Source organism: Pelecanus crispus, chromosome 3, assembly GCF_030463565.1.
Source record: "Pelecanus crispus isolate bPelCri1 chromosome 3, bPelCri1.pri, whole genome shotgun sequence".
NCBI lineage: Eukaryota > Metazoa > Chordata > Aves > Pelecaniformes > Pelecanidae > Pelecanus > Pelecanus crispus.
The window spans coordinates 124483383-124507158 of NC_134645.1; the positions used below are offsets into that span (position 1 = coordinate 124483383).

The 23776-nt window shown below is 43.3% G+C and overlaps 1 protein-coding gene across 2 annotated transcripts; it reads left to right on the top strand.

Moving 5' to 3' along the window:
• The first annotated feature begins 761 nt into the window (after window positions 1–761).
• UBXN2A (UBX domain protein 2A) lies at window positions 762–22976 on the top strand. 2 transcript variants are annotated; one of them, XM_075707649.1, is made up of 7 exons: window positions 762–810; window positions 6088–6141; window positions 7566–7701; window positions 9521–9630; window positions 11210–11350; window positions 16499–16663; window positions 19509–22976. In XM_075707649.1, exons 2-7 carry the CDS (start codon window positions 6101–6103, stop codon window positions 19795–19797), a joined length of 882 nt encoding a protein of 293 aa, XP_075563764.1. In that variant the 5' UTR covers window positions 762–810; window positions 6088–6100; the 3' UTR covers window positions 19798–22976. The 2 variants fall into 2 exon arrangements, with proteins under 2 accessions (XP_075563764.1, XP_075563765.1); XM_075707650.1 differs by lacking the exon at window positions 762–810 and adding an exon at window positions 2842–2863.
• Window positions 22977–23776: the final 800 nt, after the last annotated feature.

Sequence of the window (23776 nt, forward strand, 5' to 3'; positions counted from 1 at the left end):
TAAGGTCAATCAATATAGCTTATGCGTTGATGTTTAATTATAGGTAGCTGATGGTTTCCTCTGGCACGGGTTAACCTTGTTAAATACATGGTTTAAAAATATCCCTTCAAAACTAATTTTCTGCTTGTTTTTAGATACACTATGCACACTGATTCTTCTGTGACCTTGACGGGATGGGTGGTGACAGCTAAAACACTGCTTTACTTTGTCAACACTGAGATTCACTCCTACATTATAAAACAAGTTCAGGGGTTGTTACTATCTTCCACACCAGTGCATCTGATCTCTCTTGACAAAGGGGCCATGAGATGGTTGTATTCATCTCATGAATACCCTGTTAGAGTTTTTTCAGCGAACCCAGTCTGGGCTGTTTGCTTCTATTCACCACGCAGTAAGAAAAGGACCATTTGCTTCTGTTCATCTCACGTACTGTTTCTTGCCAGAGAATAAGCTGTATGAAATGCACAGAGTCAAAAAGGATTTTAGTGACGTCTTGATTGTACCAACACTCTAACTTGAAAATTTCCAGCTTTTAAGATAAACTGATTTTTTTACGTTATACTGGAGTTGAAGACACAGTAGTATCTTCCTTAAGATTTTTCTTACTCCTGTGCTTTGTCAGTAGTTTCAGTCCTGAGGGAGAACAGCTGTACTTAGAAGAGCTTTTAAGAAACCACTAAATTCACTAGGACACCAATTCCTATTGTAGTAGGTCAGCATGTCTGCAGCTGTACTCTGATTTCCAGTAATAGACCCAATCTTCTAAATCAATACGTGACTGCAGTCAGGAAGCCTGCATCATTACACCAGGTAAGTCCAATCTTCCCTCCTTCTACGCCTACCTTTGGGTCTATAAATTTTTTGCAGAAAGGGCCCTCAAGCGAGGGTTAAGCATATTACTGAACTGCTGTGTTTAATGAAATTGAGCCAATGTACTTGAAAATTGAAATATTGAAAGACAATGTGAAACAGTCCAGCACTGCAGACCAACCTTCTAAAAGTTTCACCTAGAGCTTTGTAAATTCCTTAAACTTTTCAGGAGTGTTATGATATTCTTGTGAAAAGCTGTATATGTGTGTATTTATGTATACATTAGAAAACTCACTTAATGGAATCAAGAAGTAACACTTGTAACAAACAAGTGCCTTCTAGCCAAAAATTTCAAAGCTGTTTAAAACATTAAACAAAACCAGGGAGAAGAGTATCTCAGAAATCTGTATTTTGAAAGATAAGACTCCATGTATTTTATACCAAAACAAAAGGCAAATTCATTTACTATTTTCCCTGAAGATTCATAGGCAGGAGCTGTACTTAGATCTCATCCAGTTAAAACTTAACGATTGATCCAAACTGCCTTCAAAAGGTTTAGTGCATTGTGATGTACATTACAAGGAGGAAGAAATTATAACTGTCAAGGGTCAGATTTTACTTCTTTTACTCACCCACGCTGAACTCTGAGACTAAGCATCTTATTTCAACGTTCTTGAGAATGTGATTTTAACTGTTATAAGGGACTGCAGAAACAGATCCCACATGAAGACAACATTCAATGAAGTATTACCTTTGCTTTTAGAATTAGCTTTGATCGCACTTGTAAATTCGCAGTGGATTTCCCATTAATTAATGTGGATTAGCTAGTTGCGGCTGTTCAATTTAGGTTAATTCTAAATGGTTTACAGTGCATCTATCATTATTGAAAAAAACCCCTCCTTATTGAAAAGCATGCAGGTGCACGCTGTGAATTGCTGCTTTCGCTCAGCTCTGCTGGCTGCTCGGCCGGGGTGTTTGCTTTGGATAGCTCCTAGCACCACCGTCCCGCGAGCGCGACTTCGGCGAGGGCCCAACACAGCGCCAAGTCGCAGCTCGGCACGGAGCGGGGAGGCTCTGCTGAACGCTTCTTGCCTCCCCGAGGACCCCGTCCCATTTTGTCCTTTCTAACGTCCCCTTGGGAACTCGGGGCTCTGCTTTCCAACCACCACGCCGCTCCTTCTGTACTCGATGCAAGGCCTCGGCAGAGCCCTTTTTCAGAGGCGTCAACGCTCGCCCTTAATTAGTCCTCCCAGCACGATGAGGCATTCCTCATCTCCAGAGGGTTGCGTGCGCGGCCGTCCCTGCCGTCTACGCGGGGCTGGAAAGACAAAGAGCCGGGGGCAGCTCCGCGTCGGTGCTGCGAGAGCAGCCGGGCCGGAGCGGAGGTGTGGGCGCAACCGTCTGGCCAAGACACTGGGCCCATTCTCCGCCATTGTGGACGCTCGCTGAATGCCGCTTTTTGTCCTTTGCCCGCGCACGTACAGACGCATGAACCGGGCCTTTTGTTCTTCAGCCAGGAGGAGAAATCTGCCTTCGCAGTAGAACGCGCTGGCCCGGCAGGCAGAGGTTTATCTGCCCTCGAAGGGCGACAGCAGCCCCTTGCGCAGCGACGCGGGCCGCGGCTGCGGTGCTGCACCGGGTCCCGCACGGACATTTTGCCCCCTGCCCTCAGAGGACGAGCCGCAGCGGCGCGAGGGGGCCCGGCTCCTTCGGGCGGGCAGCGCCGGCCAAGTCCCGCCAGCCCTCGCCTCTCGCCGGGAGGGCCGGACACGGCGGCCCCGCGGGAGCTGCGCTCCCCGCCGCACAGGCGGGTGCGGAGCCCCCACTCGTGACGGAGCACCGCCGCCCCCCGCGCCCCCCCCCCCACCGCCGCGACATGGCGGCCGAGGCCCCGCCCCGCGGGCGGAGGGGGCGGAGCTTCTGCGCCCGCCCCGCCCGCCCGCCCCGGGCTGCCCCGGCCGTTGGCGGCCGCGCGCGCGCGGTGGGGCGCGGGACAGCGAGGAGTTGGCGCGGCGGGGAGGCCGGCGGCGGCGGGGGCCGGGGCCGGGGCCGGGTGAGTGGCGGCGGGGGGAGGCCGGGCCGGGCGAGCGCGCCCCCTCAGCTCCGACCGGGGCTTGAGCTTTGCCCGCGGCCATCCCTGAGGCCGTCTTGAGGGGGAGGGCGGGCTGAGCCTCCGCGCCGCCTCCGCCCGGCGCTTCGCCGCGCCCCGCCGGCGGCCCTCGGTGCCCCTCGGTGCCGTCCGGCGCGGAGCGGGGCGCCGGGGTGAGGCGCCGCTCGGCAGGGCGGGGGGGTCGGCCCGGCCCCTTTCTCCTCCGCGTTGCTACCGCGTTGCCGTCTCATCGTCTCTAAAAATGCCTCCCTGGCTGCCCGCCGCGCCGGGGTGCTGGCGTGGGCCGCCGCTCAGGGAGGGCGTATTTTGGGCAACGGGTTTGGCGGAGGCGCGGAGCATCTGCTTGTGTACCGGGAGCGCAGATGAGCTCCGGTGCTGGCGGCCCGGGGGGGCGGGGGGGCAGGTTCCTTTCCAAAATGCAGAGCCCTTCTAGCCAGCTGGAGAGGAAGTTGCGCTGTGAGTTTTACCTGAGCATAGCACGCTCAGGCCATTAGGTCTGATGCTCGTCTTGCTTTCAGTTTGCACTTGCCACCTCTCTGTAGCTGCTTGTTTCTTTGTCACACGGCACGGTGCAGTTTTCAGTCGTAATTTCCGTGTGGCGTAGTGACAGACTGCGCTCTGCTGCAAACAGTTTTCAACTTGAGAAGTTTACTTTCCGCCAGAGTTAGTAAGATAGGCTTTTGTGGGGGAGAGAAGGCTCCCTGTGCTTGCTTGAATATTTCTGTTCTTCGGAGCAAAGAAAGCATCAAAGGTAGTTTCTGTTTTGTTTCTCTTGCATTGACGTAGCTGGATGCGCGGGCTCAACGATATTGAGCGCAAAAACACCTGCCGAAACTGGCGTGTCTGTAGCTGTGGAGGTGGGAGCTGCGTGTTTCAAAGGCCTGGCAGCGAAGGGCCGCCGCTGGGCGAGCGGGATGGAGAGCCCTTGGCCAGAGAAGCTTCTGCTGGGAAAGGTCGGGAGTATCCCACCCCAGTGACCAAGGTAGCTGTGGTGGGCTGCTGGCACCTTCGGCTTCCTCCTGTGTTTTAAATTAAATTTCCGCAGGTGGAAGTTCAGTTCTGTGCTGCTTTTTATCACAGACACAAAAAATAGGTACCAAAACTCTTAATGTTTTACGTGACATCTGGGGATGTCTGTCAGAAGGTGGTGGGAGACGTTTGTGCGAGTGGGGTTGGCTGGCTGAGCTAAAGTGCTCGCAGTGCAGTCTGATCGCTATCTCCTAGTGGCTTTTTGGTCATAATAAATGTAAATATGCTGTATAGGCTGATTTCTACACCTTGATACATTAACACAAACATTTCTTCGAAGTATAATGGCTGTTGTACTTTAGAAGGAACAGCAGCTTTCACAGCTGACCAGTTTTGAATACTATTCATGCACATTTGAGGCCAGCCAAATTTAGCAAAAGAATTAATTTGAAGAGCTGCTTCATTGTGCCTGTCTCTCTTTATCAGCTCTGATGACAAGTCACAGAGAATCAACAAAAGCAGATGGCTGGAGGTGGCTCTTGTTGCTTGGGGGAGTAGTCTGTTGAATAGTGAAAGATTAGAAGATAAGCACATTAGCATAAAACACAAAAACTTACTTTGTGCTAAGGTGTGTTAAAACTGAATTTGGAGGAAGTTTGAAAAATTGTATTTTTTAAGCACTCTTAAATTCACTATACTTACTTGATACTGAAAGTTCATTTTTTCCAAGTGAAGGTACAAAGTTCCAAGTGCAGCAATCAGATATGCTTATAAGGTCACAGTGTACCAGCACAGGCTTGCCTGATATATATAATGCTCTGGCAGAACATTGGGGGAAAAAAAAAAGAAGACTGTACTGCATCTTGTGTGTCATGTCAAAGGTGTGCTAAGTATAACGTTTTGACCTAATGCATAACAGCACTGGTTAAACTGAAGGCTGCCTAAACTTTAAAACCTGTTATGGACATACTGAGTGAATCTTTCTGGCTGTTGGGGGTTTTATGAAGGCTTATATACATTGCTACAGAATGTGTCTCACAACGATTTAGCTTTCAAGATGAAAGAATACCAGTATCAACCTCCCGAGCAACATGAATTACTACTGAATAACTGAATGTGGGTTTGTTGTTTTTTTTTTTTTTAAGTGCTGCAGTGAATGTTGTTTCCCCCTAACTTCTTCATCTTGCTAAATTAGATGTCAAAACCACTTAAAATTTATTTTAGTCTCGCTGTGCATACTACTTTTTCAGGATTATGATGGCTGTCACTGCTTAGTTTGATGCTCTCTAAAAGCCATGCACCATAGCATGACTTAGTCCCAAACCTGCCAGGAGCAGAACATCATCCATGTAACCTGTACCAGCAGTCTTCAGGAATAACTCTTTACACACAGTTGCAACTTAAAAGTTCTGTTCTCCTGGGGGCTTGCCTAATTTTAGAGTGATTTTATTTTATTAAGGGTATTTTTGGGAATCTCTGGCTTTTTGTGATTTTTCTGTAACTTCTTCCAGAGAGCTCAGAAGTGAGTGTAATGAGATCAGTATGGCATTCTTCATTTCTTTTGACTCGGCAGACTAATCCTGTAGTATATTTAGTACTTGCAAATCCAGGATTTTCTTTCCAGCTAAACAGTACACCAGAAGTGATAATTCACAGTTTCTGGGATGCTGCACCAATATGTTGAGTTGTGGTAGGAAGAGGAACCTGACAAATCTTGCACCTTTCAGTAATGCACACTATTAAGGTGAAGGTCATTCGGATGCCTGCAGTGGCAGTGCAGTTTTTGTGCAACGGTGAAAAAAGCAGGGGAGTTTAAATCATGTCACTCAGAAAAAGAATGTGATATTTTTTTCCTCGCTTAGCCTAAGTATGGGCAGGTATTTTCAATTCACATGATTATTGTGGAATTTATTTTATACATTTTATGAAAAAGTAATGTTCCTTTTGAATGTCTGAAACCGATGCATGGTTCATGTGTCATTAAATTAGAAACTGCAGGAAAACAAAGAACCATCTGGAGACTTGGTGGGAGGGGAGGTTGAGGTTTCTGGTTAAACATCCTATCAATGCAGGAAAAACTATAAAGAGTGTTTCAGCTACAAAAGGAGGCAAAGTGTGCTGGGCATTTTGTCTGATTGGTTTGGGTTTTTTTTTTGTTGTTCTGTTTTGTTTTTTAACCATCTTCTTTTCATAATTAGGTGAAACACCAGAATGAAAGACATGGACAATATCAAAACTGTAAAGAATGAATGGTAGGTGCCAGTTCCCCCCCCCCTCCCCCCGCCCCTTTTCCTCTTTCTTTCCTATTGCTGTTTGTGTGTTCTGTCATGACTTTTCAAACTTTACGTTAAATTTTAAAATTTTAAATTTTTTTCTGTATCCACCTGCTCCACATATATTGAAGTTTTTAAAAAAAATACATATACTGCTTTGCTAAAAGATTTTTCAGATACCTGGAATGTTTCCTAGATGCAAGAAGCCATGTAAATATTTTTATTTAAAATAGAAAGGCAGCCTTACAAATTATAAATTGCTAACTCACTCTGCACCTCTACATTTGATGTGTATGAACGTGTTTGGTTTTCCAGTTATGTTTCTGAAGTAAAGCATAGTGAATACCTAGATTAACACTTCTAGTTTCTTTTGTTCTGTTAGAAAATTAAAATGGGGGCAGCATACTTTTGAAATAACTTCTTCAATGTTGTTCAGTTTTTCTTTTGTTTAAAGATGTTAATCTGTAGGGATTCTTAGTGTTGCATAGATGTACTGCAAACAATTCCTTTTTATGCAAATGTATCTAATTACCATTCAAGTAAGCATTGCTGTTTTTTAATTCAATGCAGAGTTTTATGTAAAACTGGATATTTTGCAAGAGCTGGAATTGCTTAAAATAGACTTTTCTGAATCTCCAATAGGAATAATTCCTGCAATGTTTACCAAAAGCTGCATAATCCTCTTACTGTGCAAAGAACCTACACTGAAAGATAATCATTAATTCAGGTTGCATATTTCTGCATTTTACTGGTGAAAATCTAACAAACAGCTGTCACATATACAGTGTTCTATACAAAGATGCGGTCGATGCATCTTTTTTAATACTCTGGCAGTCTTTGCAGTATTGAAGTCTTCTGTTGTATTTCTTCGGTGTGCTTAAGTGGTGTTGAGTCACTTGTTCTTGAGTTTATCGAAGTTACTTTCAAAGACAGTAGTGGTGGTTCTGTGATGGTGCTGGGAACAGGGAGGTTCAGGTGGGGGAGTAAATCCTAGGGCAATTTTCTTGTATGTGGTTTTTAAAAGTTATGGCAAAGGAAGTCACCCAAGCCTATATCATGGAGCATTTAAATGTTTGATGGTCTGAATTAGAAGGGTGAATCATCTAACTTGCATTCCTTGCTCTGATACCAAGTTTAGAAGCTTCTGCATAGATGAATTCACCTTTTCCGTTGTCATTCTTTAATTTGTGTTTCTGAAGTGCAAATAGTAGCAGCTACAGATTCGTAAGAAGTTTCTGGAAAAGGCACAACGCAAAGTTGACCTGATGTTTTGTAACAGCCGAGTAAGCTGGTTGCAGGGGAGCTTGCCTTTTACATCTCTTTGTACTGAACTTCTAGGGTAACTGCTTGTCTTCTGATGCATTCTCTGAGGCATCGTTTTTACTTACGTCTTTGTTCTGCAGGATGTGCAAATCGGGAACCGATGATCAGATTTTGAATGGTACAGAACAGAACTGTGACTACTTTGTAGATAACCTTTTTGAAGAAGCTCAGAAGGTTGGTGCTATATGTATGCCCCCAACTACAGTCAAGAACCAGGTAAGCAGTGAAGAAAAGATACTTATGTTTAACATAATAGCGCTCCAGGAGTACTCTGGAAAACAAATGCAAGAAGTCCGGCAGTCTTACCTAGTACATCTGTAAATAAATGCGCCCTGAATTCAGACAGCAGCAGGAACAGTCTCCCATCTCTTGATCAGCCAGGCCTATGCTTCTGACTCTTACTGTATTGTAGCGGGATTAGTGGTGTTCTAGGATTTGATGCTGGTGTTGGCCAATGCACTTGTGCTTTATTAATAAGGAGAGCGAGCTGATCGTGAGGTGCAAGGAACACTAACTACTATTACATAAGAAGTTGTTTAAATAGAGTTGCAGCCTCTTTATGCAGAGGCATAGCCCAAATTTTTTTCATTTGCTCTCACTTGTATAGTTGTGGTAGTAGTGGGATGTGTGGGTTTGTATCTTAGTAATCCTGTCCTTTTTGTATTTTTCTATTACTCCCCAAAAACTAGTAGGGGGCTGGAGAAAAGACCATGTAGAACAAAGATGTCACGGAGAAATTTGGAGTGGGTATTGCTGGAAATTTCTGTTCACGGATTCCCAACTGAGCCTGGGAGAAAAGGAGTGTCAGGAGTAATACCTTAAATTGCAGTTCTGAAATAGTGTTCCATGGCAGTACTTGTGTCAATGTCTAAATGGGAAGTTGGTGTGGAATAATTAGTCCATGTTAAACTTGCATACTGGCTCACTGTAGAGGAACCTTCCCATCATGGCAACTCTTTCCATATGCATTGGTGCCATGAGACACAAGACTTTTTAAAGGAATCTAATCTTGCTGAGTGCTGTATACCTTTTTGACAGATTACCCAACCAAAAGAGAAGCAATTTTATTCAGCAGTTTGCGCATGCTGTGCATTCATGTAGCAATCATCTTCTAACAAGTCAAACTGCAAAAAAAGAGAAAAAAAAGATAACATTGTCAAGTACTATCAAGCCTAGTTCAGGCTAATTTCTAGCTGAGGTGAATTCTGCATTTGTACATACTTCGTATACCTCACATGTGGCCAAGTATCTGTCAAGACAGCATTATTTCAGGGATCAGACCTGGATGATCAAATGCTTCCTTAAATGGCATGGTGCATAAATATGAAAATGCAATCCCAAATGTATCCATGTTAAAGTTGGAGAGATTTCAGTGAACAGCATGAAGACTACAAGTTGAAGTAGTGGATGTTCACTGACAAAGTTAATGAATTACTGAGAATTTATTTTTCATTCCCCTAACACCAAGGTTTTGAATACACCCAGGAATTCCAGGGTACATAAATGTATGACTGTCTGAAAGTAAATTTTCTGATACTTGCTGCATTTCCTGAGTGAAAGGCTTCTGCATGCATTATCTCAATGCCTTACTTTCAGAAAATCCTCCTGAATGATCAGAACAAGGCTTTACCCTAATAAATCCCCAGCTGGACTATTCTGGTAGTTGGTGTTTCCAATGTGTGCTCTCAAATTAGCTCTTGAAGAGTTGCAGCTGGCTGGGATCTTCCAGCTCTGTTGTTTTTTTGTGGTTTTTTTTCCTTCCCCCTGCTGAACTGAAGGAGTGTTCTTGACCTAGGGAAGCAGAGTGTATTGGGGGAAGGTTTATTTCTAACCCTGATTGATGGAGGATACTTAGAAATGTCAGTTATCCCTTGCAGTTGTTCTGCCTGTTGGCACAGGGCCGAAACACATTATAGCAAGCCTTCTCTCGGTATTTTTAGTCCATGCAGTGGATGATTTGGCATCACAGGGTACTGTGGGTGTACCAAGCTGGTTTTACATCAGTGTTATAGTGAGAATTGTTCTTACTTTATAGGTTGATGTAATCATTAAACTTTGGAAAAATGGGTTTACAGTAAATGATGGTGAACTTAGGAGCTACACTGATGTTGCAAACCAGCAGTTCTTGGACTCGATTAAAAAAGGGTAAGCGAGTTTTGTGTTCTTAATCAGCCTGAGTTAATGCGCTTTGGATAGTGCTTAGCTTGTGCTCTAAATTTCTTACATAGCTGCTTGGCTTTGCTGCACAGCAGTATTCCTGTAGGAGCGTAGGCCACTGCCTGTCTCAGTTCCTGCAGTGCTAATGGCTGTTTTAACATCAACAGGTTTAATATAGCTTTCAATTGCAGTAGTTGTACAGTTGCTGATGAAGTAGATAAAAGCAAGTGTTGGTAGGGGGCACAGCAGGTGTGGAATGAAATAAAGAATAAATCGGAGTGCCCAGTAAGAGCTACTGATCAAGTGGTACTTTGACTAATGAGCTCAATGCCGAAGTGGTTGAGCATTTCTGTTTTTGTGGTCTTTGTTTTCTCTTTATTGATGAAAAGCCTTAAATGGGCACAGTTGCCCCATGTAACTTCAAGAAACTCTGATCAGTCTTACATTTTAGACATTTTTCCTAGTACAAACTTGCTATTTCAGTCACTTGTGTGTATATAGCAATCTTACTTTTATCCCCCTGTTAAAAATTAGCATGCTATCCTGATTCCTGCTAGTGTTTGCAGTGTTGCTTTAAAAAAGCAGGTTGACCATACAAACCAATGTAATTTTGAGCCTTTAGTTTGTAGTCTGTTTCCTCACTCCATGCAAATGGAGAGGAGAATATCATTTTATGGAGAATATAATTTAATAGCTCCTTTTCAAGTATGTGAAATTACTAAGCCATTGTATTTTTTGTCTTTTCCGTACTTGGCTAGCACATCAAAAATACTAATTTTACACTGTGTTTCTCCTGTATGGCTGTCACCTGTATTAGTTGTAATAGCAATTAACTGCACTGTTTAAAGCCCTTTGCTTTCTTTGTGTGCATGCATCAAAAGTTTGCCACCTTTCTTCCACTGTTTGCTTGTGAAGATGCTAATTACAAGATGGTTCCTGCATAATTGTTGATGGTAGAGAAGCACTTAGTGCAGCCCCTGTGCCAGCTGAGCCCCACCTGAAAACATAGTGTCTGCATCAGAGCTCATAGACAAAGGCATTGTTGTGTTCTGCTTAATGCAAATAAAGCATTACTGAGGTGGCGTTAGTGTACTAAAGAGTGTAGCTATTAGTGATGATCTAATTTTTAAAAGCTGAGATTCGTGTTTATTTGTAATTAAACAAATTGCATCTAAACTCAGTTCTTTCTCTTTAAAAGCCAATTGTCTTTTTTTCTATGGGTATAAAATAATTGAATTTTGCAGCAATGTATGGCAATACTGAACTTCGTGCCCATCACGTGCTTTGGAGTGGAAACTGCTGAGTAAATTTGAACATCATTCAACAGCTTGCATGATGATGTCTTTATTGTTCTCTTTCTAGTTAATTTGCAGTTCAGGAACTTGAAGTTGTTTTCATGTCGTGCACTTAACATAACTCTTAGTAAATACTTCTGCAGATTTTTTTTTTTTTAAAAGCATCATCCTTGAAAGGAGAAACATAAAACAGGTATTAATGATTAATCTATTTTGTTTACTGAAAACAGTATAGTAGTTCTTTGTCTGATGGCTTTTTTTTTTTTCTTAAGGGAACTGCCTTTTGAGCTACGAAAAGTTTTTGATAAGGAGGAGGTAGATGTGAAAGTGGAAGACAAAAAAGATAAGGTGTATTTGTCATCAAAAAAGCCAATGTTTCATCCCTTTTCTGGACATGGTTACAGATTAGGAAGGTGAGTAGTCTGACGCGATCTATGATTGAGTAGCTGAAGGGAGCTATACATATGGGAAAGGATCTCATCATTCAGATTGGAAATGACCTCTGGAGTTATCTAATCCAAGGTCCTGTTCAAAACAGGGTCAGCTGTCAGTGGGGACAGATAAGGTTGCTCAGGCTTTTATCCAGTTGGACCTTGAAATCCTGCAAGAATGGAAGCTACGCAGCCTGCTTCAGTGCTGGACTGTCCTAATGGGAAAGAAATTTTTCCATGTATCGAGTCTGAACAAAGAATCATAGAATGCTTTGGGTTGGAAGGGACCTTGAGAGATCATCGAGCCCAACCCCCCCCTGCAGTAAGCAGGGATTGAACCTGTGAACTTGGTGTTATTAGCACCATGTTGTAACCAACTGAGCTAACCCGGCGTGTCACATCTCTTGTTTCAATTTATGTCCACTGTGAAGAGCCTGGCTCCCTCCTCCTGATGACCTCCTGTAGACCCTGGCAGGCTGCTGTTAGCTGTCCTGCCCCGACACCATCTCTTCCACAGGCTGGACAAGCCCCTCTCCTCCAGGGTGAATGCTTCGGCCTGCAGCCATCTTGGTGGCCCTCCATGGAGCTTGCTCCAGTTTATCGACATCTTTCTTTTATTTTGGGTACCAAATCTGAATGCAGTATTTAGATGTGTCTAATGAGCGCTGCATGGGGGATAATCGGCTCCCACAATCTACTGGCTGTGTTCCTGTTAGTACAGCCAGGATGCTGTTCACTTTCTTCATTCAAGGTCTCAATATTAGCAGAACTGTGTCCAGCTGAAAGGCTGTCACGCTGCTATTCTGTGATTTAAGAGAAAAGAATCTCTTTTAAAGCTGTATGTGCAATACTTTGTGTGAGAAGAGGGGAGTATGACAATCCCATAAAGAGAACTGAAGAAGTAAGAGGTTATTTTGCATTCTTTTAAAATTCCTCAGTATTTAACCATGCCTTTATTGCAGCAAGACATATTAGCGTGTTAGTGATCCTCTTTCCTCTACTCCATGACTCCCTTGTGGTTGGAGAGTGTCAGCCACTAATGCCAATGCTAAAACTGGATTTGATTTATAACCAAGTGGTACTGTATTTTGGAAGGCTGTTGGAGAGGGGCAGGCTGGGAGTTCATGTATTTGATCCCTGTGACTTTTGCTTACTCCAGCCAAGTTATCTGCTTCACATATCCCTGTTGTGTAAGACTTACGTGCCTGTAAAAGCACACCTCAGCCTAGGGATCAGAACACATTCAGTGACCAGGAGCCTACAGGAAGCCTTCACAGGTGGGACTGCTTAGTGACCTGCCCACTGGGGTTAGTAGACTGTGGCAAAACCTTAGGTGAACAGCTTGTTTCAATTAAGTGGAAAGGGCTTTTGCTGCTAAGGCCCAGCGCTTGTGCCGAGGGAAAGTGTGTTCTGAGTGGGAATGGATCAAGCAGGGGAAGAAGATAATAGTGTGCAGAGTAAGAGACTGATAGTGGTAAAGGATGAGTGGTTCCAGGCTGCCTTGGAGAAGCAAGTATCTGTTTTATCAGTTTCATCTGTTTCTGTAGCACAGTCCATTCAATTGCTACATGCTTGAGTAGATACGGTCAATAGGGAAAAATCTTCCCTTGAGAGATGGATGAGGTGCTGCAAGACTTGCTTTTGGTAGCACTGAAATCCTGAGCAAACAAGGGTCAAGAACTTAACCTTATTTTATCTACAAGTAGACCTGTATATAGCAAAAGCAAAAAGATCTTCAGTGTGCTGGGTTTCTGCTGCTAACCAGTGCTGAATGGTAGGTTGTTCAGTTGCTTGTTGTGCTCTGTCATGCCTACAGCAAGTAATGATCTTGCTTCCCAGTAGGTGAGTTAGGTTCTGGAAACATGCTATTCTGTGAATTTTGGTTGACTGATCTTGTACACTGAGACATCCTACAACTTGCTCAAGATTTTTTTTTTTTTTCTTTATGGACTGGATAAAATGCTTTTTCTCCTACTCTTGCTAGTCTATTCAGTGCTATGCTATCAGAGCCTTTTCTTTAAAGACGACTAAATATTTTTGCTGATGTTGGAAACGTGAGCTCTAAGTGCTCTGACTCCATAAACTAGTGCTCACTTTCTGATGTTAATAAATGTCCATTGCATGTGTATGCTACTCTTCTGGCAGAAAAGCTTTGTGGGGAAATAGTAGTGCTGTCTGAGACCTGTAACAAGTCTTAAGCTATAGGACTCCCTTTCCACAGTTGCATTTGTGTGCTTAATCAGAAATGAGAGAGGCAAATGACTCAACAGTTTACTTCAGCTTATGACCTAGCTAAACTTCTGCTTATCAAATAAACTTTTTTTTAATAGGCTACAGATTTTCTGCCAGTGTTCCCAGATGGATGGATTATGTAGTGGATGAACCATTTTGAATGAATGAATTATGAATTGGTCTGTTGACTGGCTCATTAAAACTTCTGTTGGAGGAAAAATGGAGGAGCTAGAAATGATATGTTTGATATAACTCAGATGAGCTTGATCCTTTTTGTTGTACAGGAGAAACAAATGAGATTTACCAGACTTTTCCAATATACCTTATCAATCCATATAAGTAATGGGTGTATTCTGTTTTATCTAGCACCGTTCAGCTGCATTTAATAGTTTGGGACTATAACAAGATTTGCAGCCGCACTTTTCTATTAAGCTTATCAATGCATTTTAAAGACTGTCTCAGAAGCATGTTAAACTCTTGACTGAAATCCCTTGTAGCAAAGTGGGCTTGCTCTATAACCTCATTAGGGTAAAACATTGCGTGTCAAGCTTCTTGACCGTTAGTCAGGGTAAGACATGATACCTAACTCTTGGGCTTTTTCTTTTCAGAAAATTGACAGGAGGCTCTTATGTCTCTTCGATCTTCAGTTTGCATCTTCTTTTGATAATCTTGTAAAAGGAATAAGCCTTTAAAAGGGGTGATAATGCTTTGATCTCAGGCTAATAAGAGACTTAGATTCTTGGTTTGTGGCTTTAGTCAAAGCTCCCACCACTAGATGGCTTTATCTGTCAGTTCTACAAAAGCAAAGTTATTAAGTACAGAAATGCTTTAAGCCTTGGTGAATATAGGTCTGACTTTCTCTTTCAGCTTAGCTTAATGTGTTGGCTTCAGTTTCACACATACTTGCTATTGAAAGAATCATCTCCAGTGCCTACCACAAATTCTGAGAAGTGACCATGAGGGAAGTTGGTTTGCGAATGACACCAAAATCTGTATCCATTTGAGGCAGTTGTCCAAACTACACTGTGACTGATGGGCTAAAGTGTAGTTCAGCCCAGGCTAAACCAGGCGCCTGGCAGCTGCATGGTTGACTGCCTCTCCAGCCTCCGCTGTACTGGAGACAGCTAGCTCACACATGAGCACTTACACTTCAGTGTCTGAACCTGGAACTGAATGCTACCGATCACGAAAGACAGCAATAGCTGATCATTGCTGGACTGAAGTATGACTTGAATTTTTTTTTTTTTTTGCTCTGCTCCCAAGACTGTTCAACATTATCTTGCTGGTGCTCAAGCTGTTTTTTCCAGATCTGGAGGGCAATTAGGGTTTATTTTGTATTGAAGTCAAGCATGAACAGAAGCTGGGCGTGAGATAAGTAAATCAGTAGAGGCAGGTGGGTGATAGTAAGTCACCTGTACTTGGAGTACCAGAATGTTTTACCGGTGTGCCTCTTGGAATCTGTCAGTGCCAAGTTCTTGTGCCCCAGGTGATTTCTGTGTAATGCAAAACAGTCAATTCTGTGCCTCTCATCTGCTTCCAGTTGCAGTGAAACATCTCTTATCACTCACTTGGGAATGAGATTCCTTGATTCTTATTCTTTTTGCAGAGTTTCAATGGAAGAAGTAAAAAGTGCCTCTGCTGGCTGATAGCCTAGAAGTTAGGGCGCTTAACTAGGCAGTGGGTGGTAAGAGTTTTTGAAATACCTCAGACTGAGAAGGACTTGAGCCCAAGACTCTAACTTAGCTAGCCTGAATATATTAAGTCATTAGCCATCTTTGCTTAATAATAAATTGGCTGTGACTTTTCCGCTTTATGATTAAACTAAGACAGGTACAAGAACATAAGGATACAAGGATGGGGTTTGTCCACGAAGCAGATGTAGTATTGTTAAGACAATTCTATGGCCATTGGTTACTGACTTCTCGCTCAAGAAGCAGTAACTCATCAATTTTCTGTGCAAAGAGAAAGCTTTTCTGCAAACCACTGTGAAGTGTTCATGTAGTCAGTGACCACAGCTGAGCTCAGAGAAGAAATGGTAACTCCTTAAATCACTGCTATTGTTTTGCAAGTAAACATCTGGTTATACTCATATGAGCTGAGGATGTGCCCATTGGATCAGACCTTATGATAACTTAAACAGTACATGCTGAACAAGCTTAGTCCTGAAAATAAGCACTAAGCTCTAGACATTTCTTCAGAATAAAAATTTTTGCCAGTAATTTTTTTTTTCTAAGACCACCCACTTGGACTGAGGTCCCTGTATTCTGTCAAGTCATTTTATGGATCTTTGCCCTTATGGTAGGGTCGGCTGTCAAAAGTGCCTTAGGAAAAAAAAAAAAATCCAAGTGCTGTGTGCATCAGCCTGGATTTTCACATTAAGTCAATTTCTCTGATAGATGAGTAATGCTTCTAAGCTGAAATAGATGATGCTGGGGTCTAAATCAAGGCTAACAACATTCAGTTAAATTGAATTATTGTAATCACATTATGGTGAAAATTAACATTGACTATGCAAATTCAATACTCAAACCCCTTAAAGTTTCACCTGTGTGATTAGAGTACAAAAAAAATGCACTAAGAATCTTCAGACTGTTTCATCTCTTATGGATTCATATTTAATCCTTTGATATTTAAGTTACCTTCCATCTTGTAAAAATGTTTAACATGAGCAAACTGAAATTCTTTAGCATGTTGAAGTCTTCAAGAGAAAGTATTGGCATACAGTTTAAAAAAAAAAAAAAGCTAACATTTATGTCAGTATTCCTATATGTGTTAAAAAGAGCAGTTGCCAATGCACCCTGATACAGGGCAGAAAGCTCCAGAAGCAGAGGTCTGGAGGGAGGTTGAAGCTTACATGTGCACACAGAAGGTGTAACCTCGTATGGCTTTTCTTTTCAGTGCTACTCCAAGGGTAATCTCTAAAGTAAGAGATGATCATCAAGGACCCGACAACAAAAGACACCTGCCTTTAGTACCCTTAAATGATTTGGAGCCTATCACTAACATCCAGATCTGGTTAGCTGATGGGGAAAGGATAATTCAGAAATTCAATGTTTCTCACAGGTAAGAGTTATTTTAGCACTGCCATATGTATTTGTGTCTGAACTATTTTTCCTATGCCTGTACGCATGATAAGTCTCTAATTTCTGTGAATAATCTACCTCCTCAGTTCACTTAACATTGGACTGCTATTCAGCTGTATCTAGAAAACCTCCTTTCAAATATTGAGAAATCTTTTAGCTGACAAGAAAGGAGTGTAAGAGGAGTGTGAACTGATGTTAATAGTCAGCACATAACTGAGCCTGAGTGAAAATCTGAGGAAATAGTAGTTCTTCGTAGGTTAGTGGAAGTTAAGGTGTATGTATTGCCCATTACTAGAGGAAACGGCTTTTAAGATGACAGATCTCTCACAAAATGACTACACCTGGAGCAAATTGCTTAGTAAAAAGCCTGCTAGTCATTGGGCATAGACAGTAGTGCAGCTGGGAGCTGGCGGATGGGACTTGGAGTTGAGCCTGAGAAACCTCTGGGGAGGACCAGAGTCAGTGCACTGGGCAGGGGGGGTTCGTCACCTGCATGTCAACGTGGACAGAGTAGAATGCATCCAATGTGTTTAATTTTTAATTAGTAAAATTTCCAGTTCCCAAAGAGGCTTATAAATGGGAATAACGTCAGAAAGTATCAGCGCAGCATATGTATGCAGGAGCTTTGAGAAAGTAGGATTAACTGCTTAACATTAAATTGTGGAACCGCTGTCTTTAGAGACCTTTCTCCAATTTGTAATTTGAGAAATTACTCCAGTACTATACAGTCATATAGAAAGGATATGTTGCCTCTGCTTCTCTGTGAAGCAATTTAAAGTGATCATAGATTTAATACAACGCAGGCTGCTGTCAGGATAAACTGTGTATGTCTTCATGGCTGGTCAGAAGAGCTCAGCCCTTGAAGGTTAATGACAGTAACTTTTTCTTTAACTTGTACTAATTTATTACTGTTAGTGGCCTGAGGTATGAACTGGAACACTGTTGCTATGTACTGCTGAAGGGTCAGTTGCTATTTTAATTATAAATACTTCATGTATGGGCTTAATATCTTAATTATTCCAGGTTTCACACAGTTAAGTTTATTTAGAAGCTTTTTATCTTCACGGCAAATAGCAGTTTGAACAGCTGCTAAGTGCTTTTGGAGTGGGGGGGGAAAAAAAAAAAGTCTGAGATAAGCAGAACAGCCTTACTGATGTGATGCTCTTTTTGAAGTAGTTTGCAATAAATATTCTGTCATAACATATCCTCTTGCCACAAGACCAGCATGTTTGTGCTGTATACAGTATTTGTGTATGACCTAGTAAGAAACGGGGGGAAATCCTTTTAGAGTACATACCCTCAAGCATTATGATTGCATGTATAGCACTCCTTTCAGTGGAGAAGCAGGGAACAGTCAACTATTTGTTAATTAAACTATAGGTAAATAACCTGTAGTGTATATATTGCAGTGCCTGGGTAAATTGATTACTTTTACCCTTTTGCAGGTAGAACGTGTATGTGCCACAGTAACTACTACTTTAGATGTTACTTGATTACTGATGAAAGACTGAAGTTACAGCATTGGAGCAAAAGTGCAGGTAGCATCATGATACTGCAGTATGGAGAATCAAGGACATAGAGTGAAGCAACTAGCAGAGCAGTGCTGTAGGAATAGCACACACAGCTATGTCTTGAATTGAGTGTCCCTTCTTGAGTAGTTGCTAAGTTCGTGTGACCCTGGAGCATTGGGTATGGAGCTGGAAAGGAACTTGTTCATCCTAAAGCAGATAGCTGGTGGCTAGTAGCCTGAGTTGCTCTTGGGACCCAGTGAACTTTGATATAATGCTTGTAGACACCTGTAAATGTCCAACCAAAAATCTATTCCTGCTTGAGGTTTTTCAGGCTCTAGGCTTACCAAGCACTGTCTCTTAAATGAGGCATGCATGCACAGGAATTAGATGCTGGCCATATCTGTCCTAGTAAATATGGCTAAGGCATGAAAATTTGGTCCTCTGCTGCTAAACTGTTAGGATGGCTTTCCCTCAAGCCAACTAGCACTTTCGCAAACAGTATCTAGGCTTGGTTCAGATGTTAGCTCAGGTCACGGACCATTCCTGGGAGGCAGTAAACCCCGTGGGCTACCCTGGGCATGGGGAGAGGAAGGATGAGTTTAACAGTTTGCCAGTAGCCAGAGCCTACCAGTTGGCCTCAGGATCAGAGAATGGGCATTGACGCTATGTTTATTTTGCTGGTATAGATGTACCCTGCCATTTTCATTTTCTGATTAAATTGGTCAATCCTGATTTCTTCCACAGCAAAAACTCTGTCTTGCTCACTTGTTGCAAGGTTCTTCACACTTTAACAGGCAGCTTGAGTCTGTAATTACTTCACTGCTGCACCTGCTTTGGTAGAAGGAGACTGTATTTAGACCTAGTTAACTCGTAAGCTATCCAGACAATTTTTGCAAACCCTTTGTCTTTATTATTATTATGGTTCTGCTACATGTACCACATTGGAGGCGTCCTTATTCTAGCTTTTGGCTACTGAAACCTCAGGTAAGAGCTCCACCAGCTGGTTAGGAAATGGTTGGCTTGTGTAACTACCATCTGAGCCACAGTAAAGCATTTGAGCGCTCAGAGTAAGGTAACTCATCCTTTTTCCCTTGGGACTGCTCTCAGAGCTTGCAAACCTTGGTCCTTGCCTCCCAAGTGGACCGGGCACTTCAGGATACCACCCCACCTATACTCCTCCATTTCTATGCCATCAGCTATTACATGAAGTGGGTGTCTCATTCTCTTCTTGTGCTGGTGATGTGTGTTGTGCCTGTAGTCTGTGTTGGGATTGGAGTGCTCTAATGCTGAGTTTTCTTTTTTTTTTCTTCTCAGAGTAAGCCATGTCAGAGACTTCATAACAAAGTATCAAGGATCAGAGGCAAGTGTTCCCTTCACACTGACCACTTCGCTGCCGTTTCGAGAGCTGCGAGACGAGACACTCACACTAGAGGAAGCCAAGTTGCAAAATGCCGTTGTTGTTCAGAGACTTCGGAAAACAACTGAACCTTTCAGACTCTTAATGATAAAAGCACCTGACAATGACTATAAAACTGCTGCTACACCTAATGGACAGCTCAAGAATGAGCAAAAAAACGCTATCAAAAGTACAAGATCAAATTAGCTTTTAACTGGCCAAAAACTACATACAGGTGGAACTAGGCAAAACCAAAAATGTAACCAGCAATATCTGGATGCACTCTCATCCTCACGTACTGTGCTCTTAGAGAGCAAAATGTGTGCTGTGCTATCATGTGCTATAACAGAAGTATTTTCAGCTAAATTTGGTGGTCAGAGCCTGGCTATATAACATAGCAGAGGTAACTGTACAACAGGTCACCCTTAGAATTTCCTTAGGTAGAAAGCTTCTTAGTTCTTCAATGAGTGTATTTAGGCGGAGTCTTAATTACTACTGATAGCACCTTTTAAGGAAAAACAGTACTTATTTTTGCACTTTTGAGTAAAGTGAAACTGAACTGACTGGTTTCACTTACATTTTGGTATAAGCTGCTGCAGGTTGCATCCTTCTCACAGTAACTCTTAGGGCACAGATGCTGCAGGGAAGCTCACATTTGAACTCTTAACTAACTTGAAAATCTTCAATATCAGTATCTTCAGGATTTAACATTTATCACAAGATCTGCAGTGTAATGTTCTATCAAGTCTTCATGTGGTGGTAGGTGCATGTGTGAGAAGACAGAAATGAGGTAGTCTGGTGCATACGGCATATGAAGTGCCTCAAAGTAAGCTCTGAAGGAATTGTTACTCCCAGTGGTTGAAGTGGTTTCTGTCTCTTTTGTGCTGCTACGGGTGTCTTACAGATAGGGTGATGTTAAACTACCTAGCTTATTAGGACAGAGATCCACTTCTAGCCTTGTCACACAAAACCTTCAGCTTTTCTGGATTACGTTACAGCAGTAGTGGCTTAGAGGGACACGCTTTGGTACTACATATCTGCCTCTGTCCTGAGCTGGCCAGCTGATTGAGACACTAACTGCATGTGGCCAAATTTCAAAGACGTTGAAAATCCTTATTTGAAAACTGAGGTTTCTTCTCCTGGTTCTGCCCCATTTCCATCCACATCTTTTATTTCGCTATTCATGTACTTGAGGCATAAAATTTGTAACCAACTATTCCATGTTTTGCTAAAGGAGAAATCGACATAAAGACTAAATATTTTGTACTGTGTTTACTAAGTAGCATGTAGGTTTGTGAATGGAACTAGAGTCTCTAGGTAAGACTTATCCTGGGGCCATCAATGAGTGCTGACTAGTTTGTGCTACCTACGCAAACGGATGATTGTCAGGGTTGGACTTCTTTTGCATGGTAAAATGAAAGATGGGTTTGGGATTTCCTGGTTTTCTTCTAAATAGAAAATTACTTAATTGGAGTGACTTGAATTCTACCTAAAGGTTGTGTTACTTCAAACTAGGGATGTGCTTACTTCATTCCCAGGGATGTAAAACTCCTTTGCTTCAGCATCTCTCCTGGTACGTTTGAGGGCAGTGAAATTAAAGTCAACTGCACAGATATCTATACAATGTACTCAGAAAGCAGACCTCTGAAAACTATGCAGTTAACTGTTTTCAGTGCTATAAACTTGATGTGCTAGTGTGTTTATGTAGCAAATAATACAACTAAATTTTCTTTGCTCTTGCACTGACTCCTCTACTATATGAAAAGCCTACCAGATCTCCAGTAGTAGGAAGAAATGTGCAGACAAATCCACTAGTAAAACTGAAGAGACAAATCACCTACAGACACAGATCCAGCCCTCAGTTTGCAGAGCTTCACAAACAGTGCATTTTATTCATCAGTGCTTTTGAATTTGTCTTAATGTAAAACTAAGTATTAGAACACCACACATGCTTGATTGTAAGCTCAGTGGTTCTTATCTAAAAGGTGCATGAAACATCAAAGTAGCAGTATACTACTTCTGCATTTGCAACATAGAAATTCAAAGAAATAATTAGTGTAAGATTGATTGAAATTGAGGGGGGGGTGTCATATTTTAAGGTAGGTAAGTCCATTTTGCTTGTTATCAGAAGATCATGTTTTTGGAAAGGAGCAGTAAGTATTTATTATTTCAACATTGCTTCATGTCTGCTACCAGTGTTTTCAGAGACTGGATAGCTTGATCCTGTCTGGCTGTATATTGTGCTTTACTGAAACCAACTGTTTCTGGCTACAGCTTTGATGTACTTGAGTGTGCACTTGCGGTTTGAAAGTGCCACGATCTTAATTACAAAAGGAGAGCAAATCTTTAAAAAGTCAAGAGTGATGCTGACTGCACTAATACCATGTTAGACTAGAAAGTGCCTTTAAAAAAAGGCAACAAACTGTGATTGGAGAACTCATTTCCTAATTTGGAGAAAATCTTTGGAATGAATATAGGGCTCTCCTAAATCTAATTGGTTTCAGTCAATTTGTAAAGACTGATTAGCTACCTGTAGTGTTTGGACAGCCTAATCTCTTGCTCAGTGCTGTAGACGGCTATTGTGCGTTGGTCAAACAACAGTAAAACTACCTTGATCAATGCTTGAGTTTGTGAAACACACAAATACTATCAGTTATTCATTGTTTCTTCAGAAGCCTTCACTGTTTTGAGTAAAGCCTGTGCATTAACATAATTTACAGCAAAATTGAAATAGCCTAGAAAAGAACAAAGATAGGAAGTGTTTTCTGTAGTTTTTTTCCTTCATGAAGAAACATGCAAATACAGGTAGCAAAGATTTAATGTGTTAGGAGGATGTTGTGTGAAGAGAAAACGAAGAACCTGGATGTTGAATTTGAATGTTACATGCATACCTTGTATCTAGCTTTGTATTTTAGAACAAATTATGTACTGGGGCTAAGGGACTGAGCAGTCCACCTCTCTTTTGACGCCCATCTGGCCTCAGCCTTTAGGGACCCCTTGGAGCCTGAAAGCTTCAGAGTTTTCAACAAGGCTTATTAAGGCCGCAGTTTCAGTTGTGCATTGAAGGTCTGTTTTTAAGAAAAATTTTTAATGCCTTGTTCTTTCATAATTTTGCAAATCTGCTGTAATTGTCAAATGAGGTGGTGCAGGATTTGCGTACCAGTACTTCATGGCACAGTTTGCAGCAGCGGTCCGATACCCTCCAAGTGAGCCTGTCGGCGGCAGAGCTCTTTGGATCAGTCGAGCCGGGAAGCCCCGTGCGTACGGATTAGTCGTCATCGTCCCAAGGCGAGCGGATCACCGAGTCCTCGTGTGCTTCTTGGTTTGTTCAAACCCTCTTCTCTCAGGCTGTCTCACTGTCGAAAGAATTCATACTTCAAAATGCAGTTGTGGCTTTGTTTGGGTTTTTTTTTTTTTCTTTTTTCCTCTGATGGAGCGTGCTTGCAAGGGCGGAGTGGTGGCGGTGACCTCGTGCTGCCTAAATAATGGTGTCAGCTCCAGGGCCTTTGAGGGCGGCAGCAGCCGCCGCTCTTGCCGCAAGCGTGCGTCCTGGGCCGAGCGCGGTTGTTGCGGGATCTCGTGTCCGGTTGCCAGAAGGCAGCATCGCTGGCTGGCCTGGTTATAAATTGATAGAAAGCAGAGAACTGCATCTCTTCAAAAGGACGGAGCCGCTATTTTTAGACTGCGGATGAAAACGGCCCCGGAAACCTTCACGGACTTGCACCCCCTCGTTAAGCGCTGCACTGCGGGGCGAGGCGGGAGCCGCCGGCGCCCCTGAGGGCTGGGGCAGGGCGGGCCCGGGGCGCTCGGGCCGGGGCTGTGCCCTCACGGGCGGCTCCCGCGGCGCAGCCCTCAGGGGAGAGCGGGGCCGGCGTTGCGGGGAGCTGCCCCGCTCCTCCCCGCGGGGGCAGCGGCACGGAGGGACGGGGCGGGGGGGGGGTCCGGGGGCAGCGGCACGGAGGGACGGGACGCGGGCGGGTTCCCGCCGCCCGCAGCGGCTCGGCCGACGGGGCTGTGCCGCCCTCGCCCGGGGCGGGGAGAGGGCTCCTCCGGCGGGGCTCGCCCTCCGCCGGGCCAGGGGGGCAGCGATAGCGCCTTCGCCCCCCGGGGCCCTGCGTGAGGGCGGGGGTAGGCGGCCGCCCGCTCTCCCTCGCCTTCCCTCCGCCGGGCCCGCCCCGGGCACGCA

Bases quoted from the DNA above. Each gene is read 5' to 3' on its own strand.
- UBXN2A (XM_075707649.1), top strand. From the start codon at position 6,101: ATGAAAGACATGGACAATATCAAAACTGTAAAGAATGAATG. The intron at 6,142-7,565 runs GTAGGTGCCAGT...TTTGTTCTGCAG, and splicing joins AAAACTGTAAAGAATGAATG to GATGTGCAAATCGGGAACCG. The intron at 7,702-9,520 runs GTAAGCAGTGAA...CTTACTTTATAG, and splicing joins CAACTACAGTCAAGAACCAG to GTTGATGTAATCATTAAACT.